Source organism: Osmerus eperlanus, chromosome 21, assembly GCF_963692335.1.
Source record: "Osmerus eperlanus chromosome 21, fOsmEpe2.1, whole genome shotgun sequence".
In the NCBI taxonomy this organism is placed as follows: domain Eukaryota; kingdom Metazoa; phylum Chordata; class Actinopteri; order Osmeriformes; family Osmeridae; genus Osmerus; species Osmerus eperlanus.
In genome coordinates, this window is record NC_085038.1 from 2,595,101 (window position 1) to 2,617,259 (window position 22,159).

Sequence of the window (22,159 nt, forward strand, 5' to 3'; positions counted from 1 at the left end):
TACGTAAGCTATTGATGTTTATAAATATATTTTAGACGGAAACAAGATGCTACAAAATTGTGTTGAATATAACTTTATCAAAATATCTTGATACTCAAGCCGTCGTTGCGGTCTAAACCAACGTTAACGTGTGATCTTGCCCTGGGTCACGGTGTCAACGACCCTTGTGTTGATGTGTTCGGGTGTCTCCAGCTGTGGCCATGTCAGAAAGGCCGTCTATTTAACCGCAAGTACTTACAACATATCAGCACCGAATTACTCTAAACGTATCAACCTAATTAAAACAATCTCTGGTTATAAGCAGTTAAGCAGAGACAGCTGGGAGAGATCCACGTACAGAACTAAAACCGCTACACAGTGCAAATGTACCCAGTAGAAATAGTATGTACGTGTTGAAAAACATAATATCCCATATAGTCCCCATAGAGGGAAGGAGCTGGTGGGGTCCTGGTCTGGACAGACAAGAATATGTTCAAGCTCCTGAGAGAGGACTTGGGCTCCCATCAGGGGCCAATAGAGAGAGGCCTGTAGAGAGATACCCAGACTAGGGATCAGGGAGCTGGTGTATGTCCGTCATCTGTCCTGTTCTGGAAGAGGTGATCTGGAGGACTGGAGGACATGCCACAGAGACCGCGCCCCTGGACAGATGAGCGCTATTTTTACTCCCCCTTCACCCTCCCCCACTCCTCCCCCTTTCACCCTTCGCTGCTAGAGGAGTTTGGTTTCTCTCCCTCCCTCCCTCCCTCCCTCCCTCGGGGGGTGGAGCAAGAGGTGGCAATAGTGGAGCTGTGTGTGTGTGTGGGTGGCTTCTCAAGGGTCTCTGGGACATTCTCCCCCCCCCCCCCCCAACCCCCTTCCAGAGTCCAGGCCAGCCAGCCACACATCGTAAAGGCTCTTGGGGAGGCTTAAAAAAGAGTGGGGGCTTTGTGTGGCTGGCTGGCTGCGTCTCAGACGGTTACGTGAGCCTTATTTGGAGTACAGGGTGCAAAGAGAGTTCCACAGCAGGGGGGTCCTTACCCCGGCGTCCCACTGGCCCACACGGTCAAGCAGCACAAAACACATTTCACCATACCGGTGAGACTGCATGCAGCTACTTGATAGAGAGCATGGAGACTTCAGTTGAATAAAACATGGCAAATTTCAGGACCGTGGATGGGATTAGGTAAAACTCAGGGGAGAGTATTGTTTTTGCTTGTAGGGGTGAGCAGCAGTTGCATAATCATGAAGGTCACTGTTGTTTAAGCGGGCTGCAGTGGACAGCAGTCCATTCAGAACATTGACCAGGGTCTGCATGTGACACACTAAGCCTGTTTACTTTTGCCCCCTTGTGGCTGTATTGCGTTACTACACGTCAGTCACAAAGCCATGGGGCAGATTAGAGCACTATTAAACAGAATGTGAATGCCAAAATTGATAAGACTGTACTGAGTAAAAGTTCTTTATTTATTGTGGAGACAATGCTTACAGCAAACAAGATAGTCAGTTCACTTAAATTCTTAGACAATAGCCCACATTTTTACTGTATTATATACAATCTGCTCAAAATGAAGAACAGTCTATATGAAATCTTAATTTCTCTTTCCAATTATTTGTCAAACTAACATAGATGTTGCAGTGCAAATTTGGCCAAACAGAGGTGACACATTTTCTTGAAACATCAAGAATTACATCGTAAATACATACTGTATATGTAAACTAAATGAAAAAATGATGAGAATTGCCTTTTCCTTACACAATGCACATTCTTTCTAATCAGGCTAATCAATTATTTATACTTATATTATGGGATGGAGTGTGACATGCACTATGGGAACAGCTGATTAGTAAACTCTAGATCTTCCAGTCTGATTCGCTCAAACGCACCAATCAGCTGCTGAGACTTACCAACCAATCAGCTGAATGAGGAAATACTGTGGGAACGGATACCCCACCTTGATTCTGACTCATGTGAGAGAGACTGAGAGGGGGAAAAGAGATAGTGAGAAAGAGAGACACAAATGGAGAGAGTGTGATAGAGAGGGAGTGGGAGAGTGTGACCATGAAAGAAGGAGAGGGTGAGAGAGAGAGACAGAGAGAGGGCAAAGTAGACAGAGGGAGAGAGAGTGTGAGAGAGCGACAGAGGATAAAACAGAGGGAGAGTGAGACAGAGCAGCACTGCAGATATAATCCACAGTGGGCGGGGGTTATTATGAATACCTTTACACCTCAAAGGCTGGGAACTTTGATTTCATTGGCTGCAGAAGATCAGCCAGGAAGTAGATGGTGCCGGCCATGCCTACAGACAGGAAATGACACATCAAGATTCTGTCAACATTGATCTAATGAGGATCTACAACCTAAACACTGGACTTGGAAATAAATCACAATATTCTGTTGAAATTAATATATTTTCGTCATTATAATCATACGCTACCTTCAAAGAGCGAGAATGGGGTGTCTGGGGTGCGGCATCCATGTTTTCCGTAGTTCATACACCAGTCTGCGAACTACAAACAAATATATAAGAACCAGGGCATCGCATCAGTCAGAGCCCAACTCCTGCCATGTGACTACTAAGCTATTCTAGAATCCCCCGCTGAAAGAGCGCTTTCCGAAGTGAAATGCGAGAAGCTTCTGAGCAGATCAAATTGTGATCACAATGCCTTCCTAACGCCCTGGGGAGGTGATGCATAGCTTTTCTACATATCTGGCAGGTCTATTTCTAGCTCTATCCAAATAGCAACGTCTTAATTGAACAGCACTTGGGACGTGTGCCACCTGGAATCTCTCCAGCAGAGACGGAATCATCTCAGATTTCTAATCTAATCATGGTGGACTAATGCTCGCAGAGAGTTCTCAACCAACCGAGTGGAATCTCCAAAGCATTTCCTCCTCACCATGCATGCCCTGTATAGGTGTTTGGGGTCGTGGGTGAGCTTGTAGAGGGCCAGGAAGGTGTAGGCGTTCCCTGCTGCGCCGTGACACAGGCCGTAGCCTTTCTTCAGCAGGCCCCTCTGCCACACCACCTCCCCACACTGCACCGCATCCTCCAGGTACCGGGCCTCACCAAACACCTGGGGGGGAGGGGGGGGGAGACAGAGAGCACACATCCAACCACAATCAGCCTCGTGGAAGGAGAGACAGAAGGATGGCTGGTTGGAGTATTGAGACAGGGCCCCGGGGTGTACCTTGTAGGCCTGCAGGAGCATGTACACCACGCCAGGGGAGCCGTGGCACCAGTGCACCAGCTGGTCGCGGGTGTCGCCTACGCAGGGAGGGTAGTTCCCTGAGGGAAACTTGAGGCGGCAGACGTGGTCCACGCTGGGCTTGACCAGCCTGCCGACCTGCTCCTCACCCGCCACGAACCCCGGCTGTAGGGAACAGACCAGTCGGTCACCGAGGAGACGCGTAACTTTCTGACCAATGAGACGTGTGCTCGGCTTGTTCAGCCAATCAGATTCACCTGCATGAGGAAGTAGTAGATTCCAGAAAGGCCGTGAGCGGAGCCTACGTACTGTTCCTGGTACCACTCGTACATCAGAGGACTCTGGTCCTGGACGTGAAAGCTTCGGGCCTGACTCTCCCCTGACACCAACACAGCCTCACAGATCTGAGACAACAGCCATGAACACAGCACTGAATAGAACCAAACAAAAATAGAATACCTCAACATATCAACAATACCTACTTAGAGGCCAGCAGTAAAACCACTCTAATACTGTTACACTGAAATAAAGCCCTTCTGCCCTTACTTGTTATTATTTATTATATTATACTTATTATTATTATTACTACTTATTATTATTTGTACGTCGCTTTGAATGAGAGCTTCTGCTAAATTAAGAAAATTTCAAAAATGTCAACACTTTATAAAGTCCAGAGTCACTGACTCATCATTGACACACTTGATAAACAAACAGCTCAAGTTTAACCAGGCGAGTGTCCTACTGTAACAGCTGAATCAGTCTGCCGGGCTGACCTGCTGGATGTACTGGGTAGGGACCCTGTCCTGGCCCAGATGCTGGCTGACGTAGAGAAGGGAGGAGAGGTAGCCCACCCTGCCGTACAGCAGCTCATCAGGAAGATCCCCAGAACCCTTCACCACCCTCTGGTGGAGCTGGAGGAGTCTGGAGGAGGAGCAGGGGGTAGAGGGGAGGAGGAGGAAGGGGAGGAGGAGGAGCAGGGGGGTAGAGGGGAGGAGGAGGAAGGGGAGGAGGAGGAGCAGGGGGGTAGAGGGGAGGAGGAGGAAGGGGAGGAGGAGGAGCAGGGGGGTAAAGGGGAGGAGGAGGAAGGGGAATAGGGAGAGAAGGAAGAGGAGGAAAAGGGAGGAGAGGAAAAGGAGGAGGGGGGGGTCGAGGGAGGAGGAGGAAGAGCAGGGGGAACAAGGAGAGGAGGAAGGTTGAGGACTCCTAGTGTTCAAATTCCTTCTGAATTCATGAAATGAACTGAACACAGTGGAGAATCTAACGTTCACCAAACACAACACAAAGCTGCGACTGCTCTCTCTACAAACCAGTTCACACGTGAGCTCAGGATGTCGACTCTGCTGGGCCAGGAACTCACCTGCTGACGCACTCCTCAGCCTCTGGCGCCCTCTGCAGTCTGTGGTACACCACTGCAGCCACGGCCAGCGGCCCAGCATCGCCACATAGAAACGTCACATCGTGCCTCCGAGTTAAACACTTCAGGCTGCGGCTCACGTGCACTAGCGCCCTCTGCAGGAAGGAGATATCCCCGAACACTTCATGCAAGTGCAGATAGAGAAGCGCTATACCTGTTGAAGGGAGGTACATGTTAGGGATTTGTACTTTGTTACTTGCACCTCCCTGCCACAGTAAATTCTGTGTTTGTATAACATACATGGCGAATAAACCTGATTCTGATTCCCATCTCTGGTGTTTGGTCACACAGTATTAAAACATGTTAGTGCTAGTGTGTATGTGTTTCATATGTTTTTGTGTAAGGACAGTCTGAATTATTATTTCCTAAACGGAGCCTCATTAGGTACAGGTTAGCAGATACAGATGATTTAAGAAAGCGGATGCCCCAAAACATTGGCTGTTGTGACGTGTGTAGAAAAGAGTGTATTTGGAGGTCTGTTTGAAATGCATTCCAGGGTCTTCCTCCTCACCCGTCCATCCGGTGTAACTGGTGCAGTCTCTGGGGTCAGCTGACTTGAGTCCATTCTCCATGACTGCTACTAACTCACTGATTTTACCACTCAACCGCTGGGCAAACTCTGCTGTGAGCTGCACACACAACAAAGATCCTGTGATACTTTACTGGAACTAGCTAAGAGCCCTCTCACACCCAACATGACATGTAAAAGTATAACGAAACTAGTTAATATTATGTGGAAGAATGTTAGAAATGATACCACAGTGGGTATTCATTCGATGTCTTCATCTGTCATCCTACCATGCCATCAGAGTCAAACAGCCCTTGGGAACAGCCAGGATTCCCATCATAGTCCGGATACGGGTTGTTTAGACTTTTCTGGTCCATTATGTTTCCAATCCTTGGAATGACACTGCTCAAACGGCAAAAGAGCAAACCGCCTGTGACAGAATAGAAAGACATGTAGGTGGAGAGAGACAACGAAAAGACCCCATGCCAACTTCAAGCAAATATATAATTTATCATTATAACTGCCTGAGTCGCAATGCTTAAAACAACGTACAGTAACTTTGATAGATAGCCAGCTACTTAATTCGAGCTAGAGGCTCGAGCACGCACACCAATGGGTCTATGACGCAAACACACTCGCCTCCATGAACACTGAATATTCGTGCACAGTCAAAAAATGGTATTTCTTGCAGTAGCTAAATGTCTGGATCGAAACTCATACCACAAATAAGTTCCAAACATACCGCTGCAGTCAGAATAGCTGCTTTTTCGTTGCAGCAGTCATGAATCTTCTTCTCTTCTTCTCTGAAAATGATCAATCGCACATTTTCTAAAGTGCTAGCACTACCACCTAGCGTTCAGGAAGGCGTCCTACAGTACAGCGGAACTGAGGAGTGGCTACGATTGTAAAATCAGAGGGAGGGTTACTTTCGACGCAGACTGCTGTGATATCTTTAGATCTAGAACAGTTTGAACTTGTAGTCAGCCAAACATCAACCACAATAGTTTTGGCTAGAGGTGATGCTGGGGGTGGCTGAAATGACGGGCAGGTAAGAGCGATTTTTATTGGTTATGCCAGCTAAACTAGTTTGCTATTAACTAACCAGTTTTTCAGCCGAGCTAACAAGCTAGCACTAGCTATTCACACAGAAGAGAAAGTACTTACTGTATGATAGAAACAATATGCAGGAAAATTAGTCTAGCTTTTTCTTCCCTTTACTGGTACATCTCTTATCATATGCAATTAACTTTTACTGATACATTAAGTTAGGTAGCTAGCGGCAACAGTATTTCGCTACAACTGTTCGACTATTCTAGTGCTAGCTACTATGGCCTTATCGGATGCTGACTTTAATGGTAACTGTTGTAGCTAGTTGGCTAGTTTTTATAGGTATCGTCAAACTTTTCATTATAGCTCAGGGGGAGGGAGGATCGAGGTTGGAAGCTGTACAGACTGTACTAGCGAACCGTTACAGTATGGAATGTGTTGCTGAAATCCATAGTGCCATCAGTGTATAAGACAAATGCAAGTTGTTCAGAGATCTCACCATGAATCATGAGTACATCAACTGTTAACTTATATTTAGAGCATTACACGTTTGTAATCTTAAATTGCAGGCATATAGACTTCTGTAATTTTTTGGCTCTTGGTCTGGTGCTATGAATAAGCTAATCCCTCATGTGAATCATAAAATGAAATGCGTTGGAAGACGATACCATGAGTGTAACTTAGAGCCATCAGAGAGGCGCAAGACTAGTAATTAAATTAACTAGCTAGCTAGCTGCCAGAGGGGTTCAAAGTCTATATGGCAAGCCAGCTACAATTCAATATAGGCCTACACTCAGACTGAAGATGGATTTAGTCAGTCGAAAGTCAGTATTCTGTTGATCAACTTGACTGTACAGATAGAGAGTGACTGTCATCTGGACAATTGGATCCTTAAATGCTTGAGACGAGAGAATATGGTCAACGACGTAGGAGCAGCGTCGCGATGTATAAAATCATATTAAAAGGACAATACATTTGAGGATTGTCTCAGATGTCCATATTAGGACATGGTGCTGGTGGTGTTCTGGGTGTGTATAACCCAAACAGCTCTGGCTGCACACTCATCCTCCATGGAGACAAACCGTGTGGGCTGTTGGCAGTCAGACTGTGACTAATGGTTTATGAGTAAGGGAACGTAACGGAGTAGCTCTAGTACCAAGGGCCCAAAACTCCGCCTCGAAACAGCCAGTCAGCTGAATCGCATTTGAGAGCGACTGGATGGATTTTCACAAGTCACAGATGCAGTTGGTCTCTACTGCCCGTCTGTCGGCTTGCTGTGGAAAGAAGGATCACTTCTAATCAAATCCGCTGTCTCCTGTCACCGTAGCAATATGGCGAACGCCCTGGCCAACGCGGCATGCGAGCGCTGCAAGAGTGGCTTCGCCCCGGCCGAGAAGATCGTCAACAGCAACGGAGAACTTTACCACGAGCAGTGCTTCGTCTGCGCCCAATGCTTCCAGCAATTTCCTGAAGGACTCTTCTATGAGGTAACACAAACGATATCCTCTATCATTCTCTCAGACAGATTATCTAGGCTATCCTTTTTCCTGAGGTCTAGTCTCGGCTATATTAGCCTACCTACATTTGTTTGTCAACATACAGGGGTTTCGAATAATTAACACAGGGTCGTTATTGACTACTAGTTTGTGTTTTGGTTTTCTCTGAAGTTTGAAGGCAGGAAGTATTGTGAGCATGACTTTCAGATGCTCTTCGCTCCCTGCTGCCACCAGTGTGGTGAGTTTTGAACACACACACACACACCATAAACACACACACACACATGCCATACAGACACACACGCCATACACACACACACACACATGCCATACAGACACACCCTCCGTCACTAAATCCACCCTGCTGGGCCGTGTGTGTGTGTTTTCGCTCCTAGGAGAGTTCATTATTGGCCGAGTGATTAAAGCCATGAACAACAGCTGGCATCCAGACTGTTTCTGCTGTGACATCTGCAAAGTAGTCCTGGCAGACGTTGGATTCGTCAAGAACGCCGGCAGGTGAGGTCCTGTCCTGGTGTGGCTTTTACATTCAGCAAGTCGTGGTCAGCCAGCTAAACTACTAACACCATCGTAACATGTTCAAGTTAAAACGTCACCCCCGTAATCCCTAACCAATCGCAGCACACCTCACAACACTTTGCTCTTCCACTGTCCAACCGCTGCGAGTCTTGCTCACGGTCTGCGTTGCGATTGGTTGCTGCACCAGGCACCTGTGTCGCCCATGCCATAACCGGGAGAAGGCTCGCGGCCTGGGCAAGTACATCTGCCAGAAGTGCCACGCCATCATCGAGGAGCACCCTTTGATCTTCAAGAACGACCCCTACCACCCCGACCACTTCAACTGCAACAACTGTGGGTGAGTCACACCGCCGCTGTGTTTAATCCTCTCAGCATCTCGGTTCTGCCGAGTCTGCAAAAAAGATTCAAGGTCGCATTATTTACTCCGGTGGTGTTGGAGTTGGTGGTGGTATCATCCGCATCTTATGTGTTTGCCCTCCCTCCCTCTTCGCCCCCCGTGCAGGAAGGAGCTGACTTCTGATGCCAGGGAGCTGAAGGGCCAGCTCTACTGCCTGCCGTGCCACGACAAGATGGGGGTGCCCATCTGCGGAGCCTGCAGGAGGCCCATAGAGGGCCGCGTGGTCAACGCAATGGGCAAGCAGTGGCACGTGGAGGTGAGCGTTCAGACCACCACCCCGGACCACCTCTCACGCCCGCCGACGTCCAAGAAAGCAGCCTAGACTGCTCTGTAAGAACGCTCCTTGTTTAGAATGGAGCGATGGGCTCATCCGATAATCTTCATCCACTGAGGTTGTGTTGAGATTCTAGCTGGGTGGATCTGATCTTTGATTCACTGATCTTCGTGAGTGAATGTGTGTGTGTGTGTCTTTTCCACATTCCCTCTGCTCTCTTCCGGCAGGTTCCTCTCATCTCCCACTCTTTGTTTTAAGCGTTTTCTCACGTTTACCACATTCTCTCTCTCTCTGTCTCTCTCTCTCTCTGTCCTCTTCCCTCCTATCCCCATGTCCCTCCTGTCATCTCGGCCCCGCCCCCCTCAGCACTTTGTGTGTACGGTGTGTGAGAGGCCAGTTCAGGGCCATCCCTACTACGAGCGCAGGGGCCACGCCTACTGTGAGTGGCACTTTGACATGGTGAGGAGAAGGCTCTGTGTTGATCAGCCGCCCCTCTCGCCTGGCCTGTTTCCTCCTCTAGATGGCGCTGTACCCTCATCTTCCTGCTGATAGTCCTCCTCTAACTGAATGTTTATCGTTTGTGCGTGTGTGGTTTTTCTTCTCCCTAACTTGTGTCATTCGGGCCTTTTTGAATCCCACCAGAACTGTTCGGAAGCACAAAGCTGAGCTTGCCTGGTGAACTGTAACATCCCCTTCAGAGTCGGCCTTGATAATGTGGAACCAAATGGAAACTGGCTGAAGGTTGCCTGGCTAATGCGTATTGCCGTGTGTGTGTGTGTTTGCAGCATTTTGTGTGTGCTAAGTGTGAGAAGCCGTTCCTTGGCCATCGCCACTATGAGAGGAAAGGTCTGGCATACTGCGAGACCCACTACAACCAGGTAAACAAACACCACAGTTCTAACTTACACACTAACTATAGTATATAGTACAGTTAGTATATATGTTTTATGCTATAATAATCTCTAATACACCACAGTACTCTCTAATATACATCTCTGTTCTGGCTCCTGCTTGGACTTGGCCTGAACTTGGTCCTTACCTATGCTAAACTGGTCTTGGTTCTAACCCGTCTTGGTCCTGGTCTGGTTCTAACCCGTGTTGGTCTGGTTCTAACCCTTCTTGGTCTGGTTCTAACCCGTCTTGGTCCTGGTCTGGTTCTAACCTGTCTTGGTCTGGTTCTAACCCTTCTTGGTCTGGTTCTAACCCGTCTTGGTCCTGGTCTGGTTCTAACCCGTCTTGGTCTGGTTCTAACCCTTCTTGGTCTGGTTCTAACCCGTCTTGGTCCTGGTCTGGTTCTAACCCGTGTTGGTCTGGTTCTAATCCTTCTTGGTCTGGTTCTAACCCGTCTTGGTCCTGGTCTGGTTCTAACCTGTCTTGGTCTGGTTCTAACCCTTCTTGGTCTGGTTCTAACCCTTCTTGGTCTGGTTCTAACCCGTCTTGGTCCTGGTCTGGTTCTAACCCGTCTTGGTCTGGTTCTAACCCTTCTTGGTCTGGTTCTAACCCGTCTTGGTCCTGGTCTGGTTCTAACCCGTCTTGGTCTGGTTCTAACCCTTCTTGGTCTGGTTCTAACCCGTCTTGGTCCTGGTCTGGTTCTAACCCGTCTTGGTCTGGTTCTAACCCTTCTTGGTCTGGTTCTAACCCGTCTTGGTCCTGGTCTGGTTCTAACCCGTCTTGGTCTGGTTCTAACCCTTCTTGGTCTGGTTCTAACCCGTCTTGGTCCTGGTCTGGTTCTAACCCGTCTTGGTCTGGTTCCAACCCGTCTTGGTCTTGGTCTGGTTCTAACCCGTCTTGGTCTTGGTCTGGTTCTAACCCGTCTTGGTCCTGGTCTGGTTCTAACCCATCCTGGTCTTGGTCTGGTTCTAACCTGTCTTGGTCCTGGTCTGGTCCTAACCCGTCCTGGTCCTGGTCTGGTTCTAACTCGTCCTGGTCTGGTTCTAACCCGTCCTGGTCTGGTCCTAACCCGTCCTGGTCTGGTTCTAACCCGTCCTGGTCTGGTCCTAACCCGTCCTGGTCCTGGTCTGGTCCTAACCCGTCCTGGTCTGGTTCTAACCCGTCCTGGTCCTGGTCTGGTCCTAACCCGTCCTGGTCTGGTCCTAACCCGTCCTGGTCTGGTTCTAACCCATCCTGGTCTGGTCCTAACCCGTCCTGGTCTGGTTCTAACCCGTCCTGGTCTGGTTCTAACCCATCCTGGTCCTAACCTGTGCCCCTGTCCCCCTCCAGCTGTTTGGAGACGTGTGCTACCACTGCAACCGTGTGATCGAAGGAGATGGTAAGAGAGCTTGTGTCATCACGCTACACAACGTCCTCACGTGATGTCACTTTGCTCCACTGCTGCTGTGACCTGTTCATAGTGTCAGTTTGACTCAAGTGGGTTCTGGTTTGTTGTTCCTCTTCAGTGGTCTCAGCCCTGAACAAGGCCTGGTGTGTCAACTGCTTCTCCTGCTCCACCTGCAACACCAAACTCACCCTCAAGTAAGTCCCTGTCTGTCCCCTCTCCTGGAGCGTTCTGTACTGAGGCTATCCTGTCTACTCTGCCTGTTCTGGAACCTGCCTCGTCTGTCTCTGTCTGTCTGTGTCTCTCTGTCTGTCTCTCTGTCTCTGTCTGTCTGTCTGTCTCTGTCTCTGTCTGTCTGTCTCTGTCTGTCCTCCACCAACGACCTTCATGCCTTCTTTCCTCTTCCGCTTCTGGCTTCTCCCTGGCTTGGCTTTCCTCCTCTCTCTGCTCCCCTCTCTGCTCCTCTCTCCTGTTCGTCTCTTGGTCTCTCCTCCTCCTCCTATCCTGGCCGTGGGGAGCAGGGCTAAGTTTGTGGAGATCGATCTGAAGCCTGTGTGCAGGATGTGCTACGAGCGCATGCCAGAGGAACTGAAACGCCGCCTGGCCAGACGCGAGCGGGATGCCAAAGACCGCCGAAAGAAACCCACCATCTGTCTGTAGAATTCCTCCTCTTCTTCCTCCTCATCCTCACGTCACTCTCTCACTGCTTCTCTTCATCCATTGGTTAGTGCCATCTGGTCTTTTCCTGTCACTTGTTTCTTTTCCCTCCCTCCCTCTTTTACCTCAGGTTCCTCTGTCATGTTTTTCATGTTACGATGTTGTTTTGTTTACTTTGTTTACCTGGACCCCAAGTTATGATGATGATGGATGATGATGACTGGCAGACAGACCAGACTTTCAGCTGTTCTCATTGAAGTCAGAAGCGTGTTGCTTTTGTTCTGCTGCCAGCCGGCATCACTACTCCCTCCAGTTTCCTCCACATTCACCATTCACAGGCTGTCAGTTGGCAGTTGAATTCCATTCTCATACTAGCATGTTGACCTGCGTGCTCAACAGAGGAATATGAACATGTTGTGACCCTCTGTTCACAGGAACAAGTTTGTGGAGTTTGACATGAAGCCTGTTTGTAAGAAGTGTTACGAGAAGTTTCCTCTGGAGCTGAAGAAGAGATTGAAAAAGCTTGCGGAGACTCTTGGACGCAAGTAGTGCCTGACTGTACCTCAGGGCTCCAAGGAAGGTTTATCTAGGAAGCCAAGCTCCAATCTTAACAAGTGCCCAAAATAAGCCAAATACTTATTCTTTTTCAGTCTAACATGGTATTAATGTAATGTATTCTGTCGATTTACCATGTGTAGATTTTGGATTGAGGAAACACCACTGCTTTTTTAGTATTTTTTATTTTTTTTTCTCTTTTCTGGGCTCAACATAATTCACTATGTTATCAAGTTTACACTGGCCAGATCCATGTCGGTTGCAATGATTTCTGTCTTTTAAAAGTCAGACGTGTCTTAAGTCATTTGACCTGGTCACTTTACACGTTATTTCATACGTGATCATCGTAAAAAAGGAGAAAGTAAACAATACAGACTTGAGTGACGTAAAAGTTTGTCTAAATAGGCTATGTTTCATGAAATGCTAACCTTTTACTTTTGTCTTGAATATACCTGAATGTCCTCAGTAATTTTCTTCTATACTTTTTCTCTGTGCCTTGGATAAATATATAAATGTTTGTATGTAATATGCAAGTAAAAAATATACGTCTTTCAATTATACCAGTAAGTCCTTGTATCTAAGAGTAACAATATATGCCTTGAGAAAGATAGAGAAAGGGCTGTGAATCTTTAACTTTATTCAGCTGAACTGCAGCCTCGCCAACTAGTATGGTACAGCAATACTTTCCTTTAGCATATTATTTTGGATCCTTGTTTTAATCAAATAATTGCCTAGTGTGATCTATGGGAGTTTAAAGGAGAGTATTTTACTTCAGACAACGCTGTGATATGCAATCATATAAAGTTAGCTTACTATGTGTGTCATCTGTTTGTATGAGAACAGCAAGTTTCACTAGCGAATAGCATTGCATGTTTTTGATAATAGTATTATTTTTGCAAAGGCTCATAATAAAAGTATCTTAATTAAGGATGATTGACCAAAATCATGACTGTTGTGTTGCATGATATCACAGAATTAAATTTTCATGTACATCACCTTCACGCTAGCTTTATACAGTGTCCTGGATTTCATGTGTTCAATAAAACGCCAGTGTTCAATAAAATGTATTTACAAGAAAGCAAAACTACGTTTCAAGTTCATCAGGACTAGGTGAACTTATATTTGTTTGGTGTATTGTTTCTCACTAACGCACAATCGATGTAACAAAAACACCTTTCAATTTATAGATTACTGGCACAGAAGATACATTTCCCCTGAACTCTCAAGAGACACGCTCAAGAGACACGTGCTCAGGGGACAGTAAGGCTCAGTGTGGAGGTGTGGTGAGAGGGGAGGAGCTGTTGTCTAGACAGACTGTGCATTATGTGTTGGGGAGGTAGCCGCTGGGCTTTGCTCTGGGTGTTGACCTTCTGGCCCGCGGACAGGAAGTGAAGACGAAAGGTCGTCCACTCGCCGTAGGTCATCTGGAGGAGGAGCTTGAGGTCGTTTGTGTCGCCAAACACCAGCGTCTGACCGCTGAGGTTGTTGCTTCGTACGATATCTGCGTACTTTTCGGGGAAGTTCAGATTATCCAGCTAGGAGATTTGAGGGAAACAAAGAACATAAGAAATCATGTAAGTTGGTCACAAACGAACACAGAAAACACAAACATACATTTGTGATACTTATGTAGGGTTAGTAGTACATATTCACTGCCAAATATGGATACTTATTAATAATGAAAAGTAATGGATGACTGGAAGGAATTATGATGTTTCTAATCATGTGAATTTCAACAATAGTAAATATATATAGCACAGTTCTGAACCTCTTTGCAGATGTCCTCCATGGTCATGTTGATAATTGTTCCGATTGGTAGAGGTGCAAGGTTCTTGCTCCACCCATGATCCTTCAGACTGGCCGCCCCTCTGATTCTCGCCAGCTCCTTCCTGATCGAGATATCGAGGTTGACCATCGACAGCTGAAACCTCTCGGCGTCTCTCACCGTGAACCGGAAGTCCACCTTGAGGAACATCTCAAACATCTCCGGATCTCCATCCTGTTCCAGCAGTTCCTCGATCTGCTCCCTCATGACGTAGAGCTCTGCCCTGGATACGGTATACAGCTCCCACAGCGTCTGCGAGTCGTCCGCGGCGGTGTCGGAGTCGCCGTTGTCGATCAGCGCCCTCTGCTGGCGGTCTTCCAGACACTGCAGGACCCAGCTGAGGCGGCAGGGCCAGTGATTGGCTAGCACCACCCAGGCGGCGATGCGTTCCGGCGATGGCAGCTCCTGCCTCAGGGCCTCCATGATCACCACGGTAACGCGGGTGGAGTTGATGACCCGTCTCATCGACATGGTGTCGCCGGAGAGGTATCTGTGGAGGCGACTTCTGCCGTGAACCAGGATGCTGTCAAAACATGACTGGACGAGCTTCTCCATCTCCTCATCACCTAGCTCCGAGGCGAGATGGCGATCCTCCATGTCGTTCTTATCTATCAGAGGAATGTTTGTTTGCGCTCGCTCAACCGAGGAAGCGTCTGAGACAAGGGACGTTTTCGCACCACCCAACGCCCTCGACTCGCTCGCCTTCATCTCGACTTCTTCTGTGATCTCTGACTGGCCGCTGACGATGTTGTAAAAGACCCTGCGCTTGGAGGAACCGCAGAGCGGGGGGACGGTGAAAGCCAGGGTCACAATCCGGTTGAGGAAGGCGTATCCCCGGTCCTCTTTACAGAAGCAGCTGTCTGCAAAGTTCACCTGCTGAACCAGCACTTCAGGGTTGACAGCCAGCAGGGAAATGAAGGGGCTGTCCTCCTCCGAGAGCAGGATGTTGATGGCGTCCAGCACCCCGACGATCTTCCTGGGCTCGCAGCGGTCGAGGTCGGTGATCTCCAGGACCACGCGTATCCTCCGCCTTTCGAAGACCTCCATGAAGCGGACGAACATGGACAGCAGGGACATCTCCTTCCTCACCTCGTTCATGAAGCCCAGCTTGCTGCTCAGTTTCTCGTCGTCCATGCCGCGCCGGATCTTCAGGTCTTGGTTGAAGACGAGATTCTTGCCCATCAAAAAGAGGAAGCGGATGACGCCCACCGCCGGCACGCCCAGCGCGGCGATCGCCAGGCCCTCCAACACCCCCGCACCTCCGCCCTGACCATCTCCCCCTTCCCCCACCTCCCCTGCACCCCCCACCTCCTCCACCTGTGGGAAGCCAAGCGTCAGCAGGAGAGCCAGGACTGCCCCCACAGCCAGGATGAGGATGAGGATCAGGAACCAGAGTGGGCAGCAGCAGATCTTCTTGGATCTCCACTGGTGCAGGCTGTCCTCCACCTCGGCCTTCTTCCTAAACTCCTCCTGTTCGTCGTACTGCACCACACGGTACAGCCCCAGCTGCAGCTTGCCGAAGCGCTCCTGCAGGGACTGGCACAGGCGCATGGTCAGCCCCGCCCACAGCAGGTCGCTGCCCAGGAAGTGCCAGGCGCTGAAGCGAACGTAGAGGAAGCGCACGTTCTGGCGCCGCTGGTTCTCCTCGGTCAAGACGGGACGGAAGAAGAGCAGACGCCAGATGAGGAGCAGGAGGCCTCCGAGGGAGGGCTTGGAGGAACGAGGCTCGGATGCTCCTTTGTTGTTCTTCTTCTCTCTCCTCGCCGCCTCCTGTTCCATATGCACTAATTGGAGACACGAGATGAGATGCAACACTGATGAGGCGACGCCAATAATCAGAGAATGGAGGAAATTAATTCTGAATGATAAATCAGGAACAGGGACAGAAAATGATCACAGAGGAATAATAACACATCATGCAGTATGGAGAACTGGCAGTCCAGTTCGTCGGTTGATTATATGAATATGGTTATGAACACGATTGAATAATAATCAAAGTTTTAGTTAAATCCCAGTGACTCTTTTGAACTCTACGAGTTTCCAGTATTGGACAGACAGGAAGTCTGACAGCATAGCCTGCAGCAACGACACACACACACTGAATACCTTCTACATGTCGGAGAATCATATTGATGCGTTTTGGGCATGATGAGTAGAGACCAACTGTTGCTGGAGAAGCAACTTTAATAAGTGTCTTGGACAGAGCATACGCATAGATGTTATCTGATGGCAAATCTTGAAGAGAAAAAAGAGAAAAACATTCTTAACACGACATACTAACAACCATACTGGTATTTAGCTGAAACACTAACCATTGGGTTGTGCCACATTAATAATAAACTAGCACATATTCACAGCTGCAGAATTGCTGTTACTTTGGTTTTAAATGGTGTTCATCATATTACGTTGGTAGCACAGAGGGTAAACATATCAATCAATACAGGGAGTCAGGTGGCTGAGCGGTTAGGGAATCGGGCTAGTAATCAGAAGGTTGCCGGTTTGATTCCTGGCCGTGAGAAAATGAAGTTTTTCTCGCACACATACAAGCAGACCCACACTCACATACACACACCCCTGAGCAGAAGAGGTTAGACAATGAAGAGGGGCTCTTTTCAAAGGGTAATATACCATTACATTCCCCTTACCTTTATGAATTGTCAACAGCTCTCTCACTCACAAACTCTTCCACACATTCTGTCTCTTTCACAGGCTCTCTCTTACTTAATCTCTCTTACCTTCGTTGAGCAGCATTGCAATTGTGTTCCACGGCTGAAAGCAACGATACAACGTCTTCTGGGCCCAACGTAATAAACAATAGAAGAAAAAGTGTTTGCAAACGGAAACCTGTTGAGAATAAAGTTAAACATTAACCCAGCTTTAGGCACAATGGGGATGTAGGTGAGATTGCAGGAAGGTTGGTCACAAGAATTGGTCATTAAGGATAATCATTACTATTCTAGATAGTTCATATCAAATGTACTGCTATGAGTCTGTGCGGGTGCGGTGTCCGGTGCACTGAACCAGGTGAACTGAACTACAACGATGCAAATTAAATTAGATGAAAATGAAACATTTCCAGATACACAAATCGGCTCTTATCTTGAAGTAAATATAACAGACCTCGTTGGTTTGGATCCCTCAATGATCGTTCGTCATGATCCTGACACGGATAGGCTATGCAACAGGACTGAATTTAAGTTTGCCTTCTGTTTCGGGAAGAACATGTGGAGATAAAGTGAACTTTACCCTCAGGGTCGTAAAAGCGTTACAGCGTCAACACAAAGACGTTTCACTCTTTCCAGGAACTGAAATCTCCCAGCGTCGTGGCTTCATGATGTTTTAATGCTTACAAATCCTCCTTTCGGTCATTTTTTGCGTAACTTATTTTGCATACTGACATTCTTGTCTATAACTGATAAGAATGCTCGTAGGCCTGCACTGACATGTCGCCTGACGTCGCCTAGTAGATCATATCAGTGCATGTGCAGGAGGGCTAGCCATGCAGAATGAGGTGAAGTTTGGTCTATGTTGGGGTTGAAACTTCAGTAAGAACAGAATTACAGATCATGACACTGGATACACACAGACACATTAAGACAATATCACGCTTTGTGTGTGAAACACGCAATGCATTTGCTCACTGTTCTTTAGGTGATACTGTATTTCACTTTTAGCATATGGTGATTCAAAAAGTATTTCTTTTCACTCTTTGGCAAACTGTTGAAGCAGTGAAGTGAAGTTTAATTAGTTTATGTCTGATTAAGATTATATCAAGTGCTCGGCCTTGGGGAGAATTTCACTCTCCTTCAGCGAGTAAGGGGTTGTTCCGCTGCTTTAATTAACGCGATTGTCAGAGAGTGGGGGAGAACGCAGGAAGGAAAGAGAGAAAGAGAACGAGAAAGTGAGACAGAAAGAGATAGACAAGGCGTGTGAGTCAGACAGGCAAGGTATATGATAGGGGAAAGCAATAGAGAGAGAAAGAGAGAGAGGGGGGGGGGGGTGTATAGCCATCACGGGTGGAAAGTACTTATACTCTCTTAATGCCTCTTGCCAGAAGTCTCTTACAAATCAATACAAGATGAATTGGATTGAATCTCCTCCCTTCTGCGGAGGCGCTACCTCCTCGTGCCCTTTCTCCATATGAAGTCTGCAATTAAGGTTAATGAATTCACACTCTGGATTAATTGAAGATGGGTATCATAGGCCCGTTTGATTAATTGTGCTTCGAGGTCGGATCTGGATGGTAGAAAATCAGACGAAGTCTAAGGGAAATTAAACCGAGGGTGCTATGGCTGCGGGAATTCAGGTCAAAGGTTGCGTCAACTTGCGTGGATCTGTTTTTTGAAGTCCAAACGATGTGTATACTGCATTTGATCGATTGAAATAAACATAAACTTGAAATGATTATGGCATTCAGTCACATAGTATATTTTTATGTACCGCATTTCTTACACACACCAACAGATGGAGGTATAGTATTGCGATGAATCTCGAGGCAGGAATCGGTCCGTGTCAGTCTCGTTACGTCTAGCTCGTTTGCTCCGGAGGGGGTGCAGTGTTGAAGAAGCACTGTTGTCAGGGAAAATGTATGTGTTTGACAGGTATGAATACACAGAGGGAGGAACAGAAAAAACCGGGAATCCATAGCATTCTAGATAAATCACCTTTTCATCAGAACGTCAGATACATTGTCGGCTTGTCAGTTGCAGAACAGTAGCAGTCTGCTTTCCGTATTGAAGGCTTAAATATGGACAGAGGACCTTGACTGACATAATGGATCAAAACACGGAAGAAAATGATTAAAATGAATATGCAAATAGCTTGAAATAATGAATACATTGCTTTAGTGTTTGATATGAGAAGGAGAGTCATACAGTAATACACAATAACTTGCTAGTGTAGGTGAATTGGTAAACTTAATCCTCGACGTAGCTTGTTAGTGGTCGCGCTTGGAGGTCAGAGGATCTGAGATCTTAGCCCGGTGTGGTTTATAAGATCGGGAGGAACCCAACACAGCCGTTACATTCGGTTGGTAAAAACAGAATGGAGGTGAGAGAAAGAGATGCTTGCTCTGCACATGATCACAGTATGGGACTAATTCTTGTCCATAAATTGTATTTCAACTCCCCACCCCCCCACACCCACCCCCTCTCCCCTGGCGGCCACCACTGAAGGGAAGTGGAAGGTATTATTGACATGGGAGCTGACCCCATGACCCAACTCAAAACCTGAACAAGCCAGCCAAGTCTAATTGGTGTGAGACCTCTTATAGGTCGTCTGTATCGAACAATAAGCCAAGAGGACAGATTCAATCATTGACAGATTGATTCATTCACTCTGAAGGAACAGTGGTTGAGAGAGACACAGAGGTTATGGAATACCTAGACCTCTTCACTGTCCCAGAGGGGCTTGACTTGACAATAGCAAGGAGATGGGTCCCTAATCCTTCCATGAGCTGCTGTCTTTTATACAGGCATGGCAGCAAGAGAGAGATTGGGAGGGGGAGAGAGAGGGGAAACAGGCAGACCGAGGGAGAGAGAGGGAGAAAGAGAGGGAGAAAGATGGCAGGGGGGGGGAGTAAGAACATATTTTAGAAACCATGGAGACGAGGAGAGGGAAAAGGAGTTTGTGGTTGGTGTGCATGGCAACTGATGACAAACACTTATTTCTTCCTCCCCACTCTCTTTTCTTCAGATGCTAGTTCTTCAAACCCCTTCCTTTCCCTTCTCTTCCTTCTCCCTCCCCCTCTTCTCTGTACAGCTCCTTCCATCTCCCATCCTCTAGCCTCGTCATCTCCATGTTCCTGTTTTCAATTTTCTCCTTTACCAACTTGCATTCCCATCTTCCTTCACATCCATCTCCTCCTTTATCTGCCTTCATCACCATCTCTCACAATCTTTCCTCAGATCCCATCAGAAAACACAAACAGGAAAAAGAGGAATGAAGTCGTAGCCCCTGGCTACAAGCACATCCCTCTTTCTCTGGTCACATGACTTGTGGCATAAATCTTCTGTAGTTTTTTGTTGTTGAAGCGGAGTGCCAATTTTCATATTTATGTAACCGTGTATAGTGGACACGTTTACGGTGACTGAGTCGGGTCCGGAGCAGGTTTGTCTCTCCTCTCCATCCCCTCTCTGTATCTGAGTGTAAGCATGCACAGGTTACGCAGGGGAAATGCTAGCCAGGAGGTTGAGGCTTAGCGTGCAGGTGTGCATCCCAACCCTCAACCCATCCCATCCCACCCCCCTCCCTACCCCAGCCCACCTCCTCCCCAGCCTCCCCATCCTGGCTCCAGCTCCTCAGTCCCTTACCCTGGACCTCCACTTCCCCCACCCCGGCCCACCTCCTCCCCTGCCCCCCTCCCCAAGGCCCCTCCTCCCCCGTCTTCTCTCCAGCCACCCCCTCCCCAGGGCTTCCATTTTATTGTCAATATCAGCCCTGGTGGAGGGGTGGAGCAATGGGGGATGGAGGGGGGAGAGATGATGACAGCTCTCAGAAGACCAGAGCGGCGTCTTGGGAGATTCTGGGATGTTATTAGGGGGCACCGCAATCTGCAGCTCATCACACCTGCTGGGTGGAGAGAAGAGGGGAGGGGAGGGGGAGGAGGAGGAGAGAAGAGAAGGGAGGAGAGGGGAGGGGGAGGAGAGAGGGGAGGTGAGGGGGAGGGGAGGAGAGAAGAGAGGGGAGGGGGAGGAGAGAAGAGAGGGGAAAGGGAGGTGAGGGGAGGAGAGGAGAGGAGAGGAGAGGGGAGGGGAGGAGAGGGGAGGAGAGGAGAGAAGGGAGGAGAGGGGAGGGGAGGGGGAGGGGAGGGGAGGGGAGGAGAGAAGAGAGGGGAGGGTGAGGAGAGAAGAGAGGGGAAAGGGAGGTGAGGGGAGGAGAAGACAGGAGAGGAGAGGAGAGGAGAGAAGGGAGGAGAGGGGAGGAGAGGAGAGGAGAGAAGGGAGGAGAGGGGAGGAGAGGAGAGGAGAGAAGGGAGGAGAGGGGAGGAGAGGGGATGAGAAGACAGGAGAAGAGAGGAGAGGGGAGGGGAGAAAGGAGGAGAGGGCAGGAAATGAGAGGGAATAGTGGAGGAGAGGAAAGGGGAGGGGGAGGAGAGGAGATGAGAGAGGGGAGGAGAGGAGTGCTAGGTGCAATTTGAGAAACAGTGGACCCCCGCAATTTCTCTCTCGCTTTCTCTACATTTTATTTCTGGCTGAATCCTCCGCATATCTCCCCCCTCTCTTGTATTTCTCTCTTTCATTCCCTCTCTCTCTCTCTCTCTCTCTCTCTCTCTCTCTCTCTCTCTCTCTCTCTCTCTCTCTCTCTCTCTCTCTCTCTCTCTCTCTCTGTCTCTCTATGATCAACCATCTACTTAGCAGTCACCACACACCTCCCAGCCTCCCAGAGAGACGACAACAAGGAACCCTCTTATTAAATCAGAAGAGGACTAACGTCATTTGTTTTTTCCTTCATGAACAGAGTTGTTCCCAGACCAGCCTAATGCAGCACATTATAGCAGACCTCCAATAAGTAATGTTCTCAGTGTGTCTCTCATGCACCCACCTAGTGCACAGCCATCACTACACAAACACATAACCACCTGCCTCTCTCTGCTCTCATCCAATCACAATCACGTAACCAACTCTCTCTCTCTCTCTTTGATCTTAACTAATCCCAATCACGGACCAACTCCCTGTCTCTGCTCTCGTCCAAACGCAAACACATAACCAGCCATCACGTACGACAAGAGTCAGTCTCTCAACCTGGTTTTGAAGGAAAGCGGTTTCAAGATATTGTGTACTGGACAAACCCAATGCCTTCATTGTTGAAACCGAGTGTACTGTGTGCCTTATCGTTGATCAGTCCCTGACTAAGCAGGCACTCCCCCGGAGGCAAGCATGGCTCTGTGAGAGGGTTTCTATCTTGGCCATGGTTCCTGGCTGAAAGGGGAGTCCCTGTCATGACCTTGCATAGGGACATAGCACTAACTCATTTCAATCAGGAGAGACC

The 22,159-nt window shown here is 48.2% G+C and overlaps 3 protein-coding genes across 5 annotated transcripts; 1 reads left to right on the forward strand and 2 right to left on the reverse strand.

Annotated features, from left to right (window-relative positions):
- Nucleotides 1–1,680: 1,680 nt before the first annotated feature.
- lancl1 (LanC antibiotic synthetase component C-like 1 (bacterial)) lies at nucleotides 1,681–5,988 on the reverse strand. The gene is made up of 11 exons (XM_062446689.1): nucleotides 5,850–5,988; nucleotides 5,398–5,537; nucleotides 5,111–5,228; nucleotides 4,543–4,753; nucleotides 3,959–4,106; nucleotides 3,443–3,589; nucleotides 3,168–3,350; nucleotides 2,877–3,053; nucleotides 2,414–2,486; nucleotides 2,197–2,275; nucleotides 1,681–1,957 (listed from the first exon to the last, which is right to left on the reverse strand). Exons 2-10 carry the CDS (start codon nucleotides 5,482–5,484, stop codon nucleotides 2,199–2,201), a joined length of 1,221 nt encoding a protein of 406 aa, XP_062302673.1. The 5' UTR covers nucleotides 5,485–5,537; nucleotides 5,850–5,988; the 3' UTR covers nucleotides 1,681–1,957; nucleotides 2,197–2,198.
- On the forward strand, nucleotides 5,978–13,280 carry LOC134007316 (LIM and senescent cell antigen-like-containing domain protein 1). Of its 3 annotated transcripts, XR_009928027.1 has the most exons (11): nucleotides 5,982–6,155; nucleotides 7,482–7,641; nucleotides 7,822–7,888; nucleotides 8,046–8,166; nucleotides 8,375–8,524; nucleotides 8,690–8,840; nucleotides 9,644–9,736; nucleotides 11,079–11,127; nucleotides 11,255–11,330; nucleotides 11,655–11,856; nucleotides 12,225–13,280. XR_009928027.1 is itself a non-coding variant. In XM_062446695.1 (10 exons), exons 1-10 carry the CDS (start codon nucleotides 6,127–6,129, stop codon nucleotides 12,337–12,339), a joined length of 1,011 nt encoding a protein of 336 aa, XP_062302679.1. In that variant the 5' UTR covers nucleotides 5,983–6,126; the 3' UTR covers nucleotides 12,340–13,280. The 3 variants fall into 3 exon arrangements, 2 of the variants coding, with proteins under 2 accessions (XP_062302680.1, XP_062302679.1); XM_062446695.1 differs by lacking the exon at nucleotides 11,655–11,856 and having other exon boundaries at nucleotides 5,983–6,155; XM_062446696.1 differs by lacking the exons at nucleotides 9,644–9,736; nucleotides 11,079–11,127; nucleotides 11,255–11,330; nucleotides 11,655–11,856; nucleotides 12,225–13,280 and adding an exon at nucleotides 9,225–9,614 and having other exon boundaries at nucleotides 5,978–6,155.
- Nucleotides 13,073–17,611, reverse strand: nkpd1 (NTPase, KAP family P-loop domain containing 1). The gene is made up of 5 exons (XM_062446674.1): nucleotides 17,291–17,611; nucleotides 16,906–17,014; nucleotides 16,277–16,405; nucleotides 14,114–15,954; nucleotides 13,073–13,880 (listed from the first exon to the last, which is right to left on the reverse strand). Exons 2-5 carry the CDS (start codon nucleotides 16,919–16,921, stop codon nucleotides 13,596–13,598), a joined length of 2,271 nt encoding a protein of 756 aa, XP_062302658.1. The 5' UTR covers nucleotides 16,922–17,014; nucleotides 17,291–17,611; the 3' UTR covers nucleotides 13,073–13,595.
- Between the last annotated feature and the right edge of the window lie 4,548 nt (nucleotides 17,612–22,159).

Bases quoted from the DNA above. Each gene is read 5' to 3' on its own strand.
- lancl1 (XM_062446689.1), bottom strand. From the start codon at position 5,484: ATGGACCAGAAAAGTCTAAACAACCCGTATCCGGACTATGATGGGAAT. The intron at 4,754-5,110 runs GTGAGGAGGAAG...TCCCTTCAACAG, and splicing joins CAGTTACACCGGATGGACGG to GTATAGCGCTTCTCTATCTG. The intron at 3,351-3,442 runs GTGAATCTGATT...TGTTCCCTACAG, and splicing joins TCTACTACTTCCTCATGCAG to CCGGGGTTCGTGGCGGGTGA.
- LOC134007316 (XM_062446695.1), top strand. From the start codon at position 6,127: ATGCTGGGGGTGGCTGAAATGACGGGCAG. The intron at 8,525-8,689 runs GTGAGTCACACC...CCCCCCGTGCAG, and splicing joins TTCAACTGCAACAACTGTGG to GAAGGAGCTGACTTCTGATG. The intron at 9,737-11,078 runs GTAAACAAACAC...GTCCCCCTCCAG, and splicing joins GCGAGACCCACTACAACCAG to CTGTTTGGAGACGTGTGCTA.
- nkpd1 (XM_062446674.1), bottom strand. The intron at 15,955-16,276 runs GTATTCAGTGTG...GTCTCCAATTAG, and splicing joins GATTCTCCGACATGTAGAAG to TGCATATGGAACAGGAGGCG. The intron at 13,881-14,113 runs GTTCAGAACTGT...CAAATCTCCTAG, and splicing joins TGGAGGACATCTGCAAAGAG to CTGGATAATCTGAACTTCCC.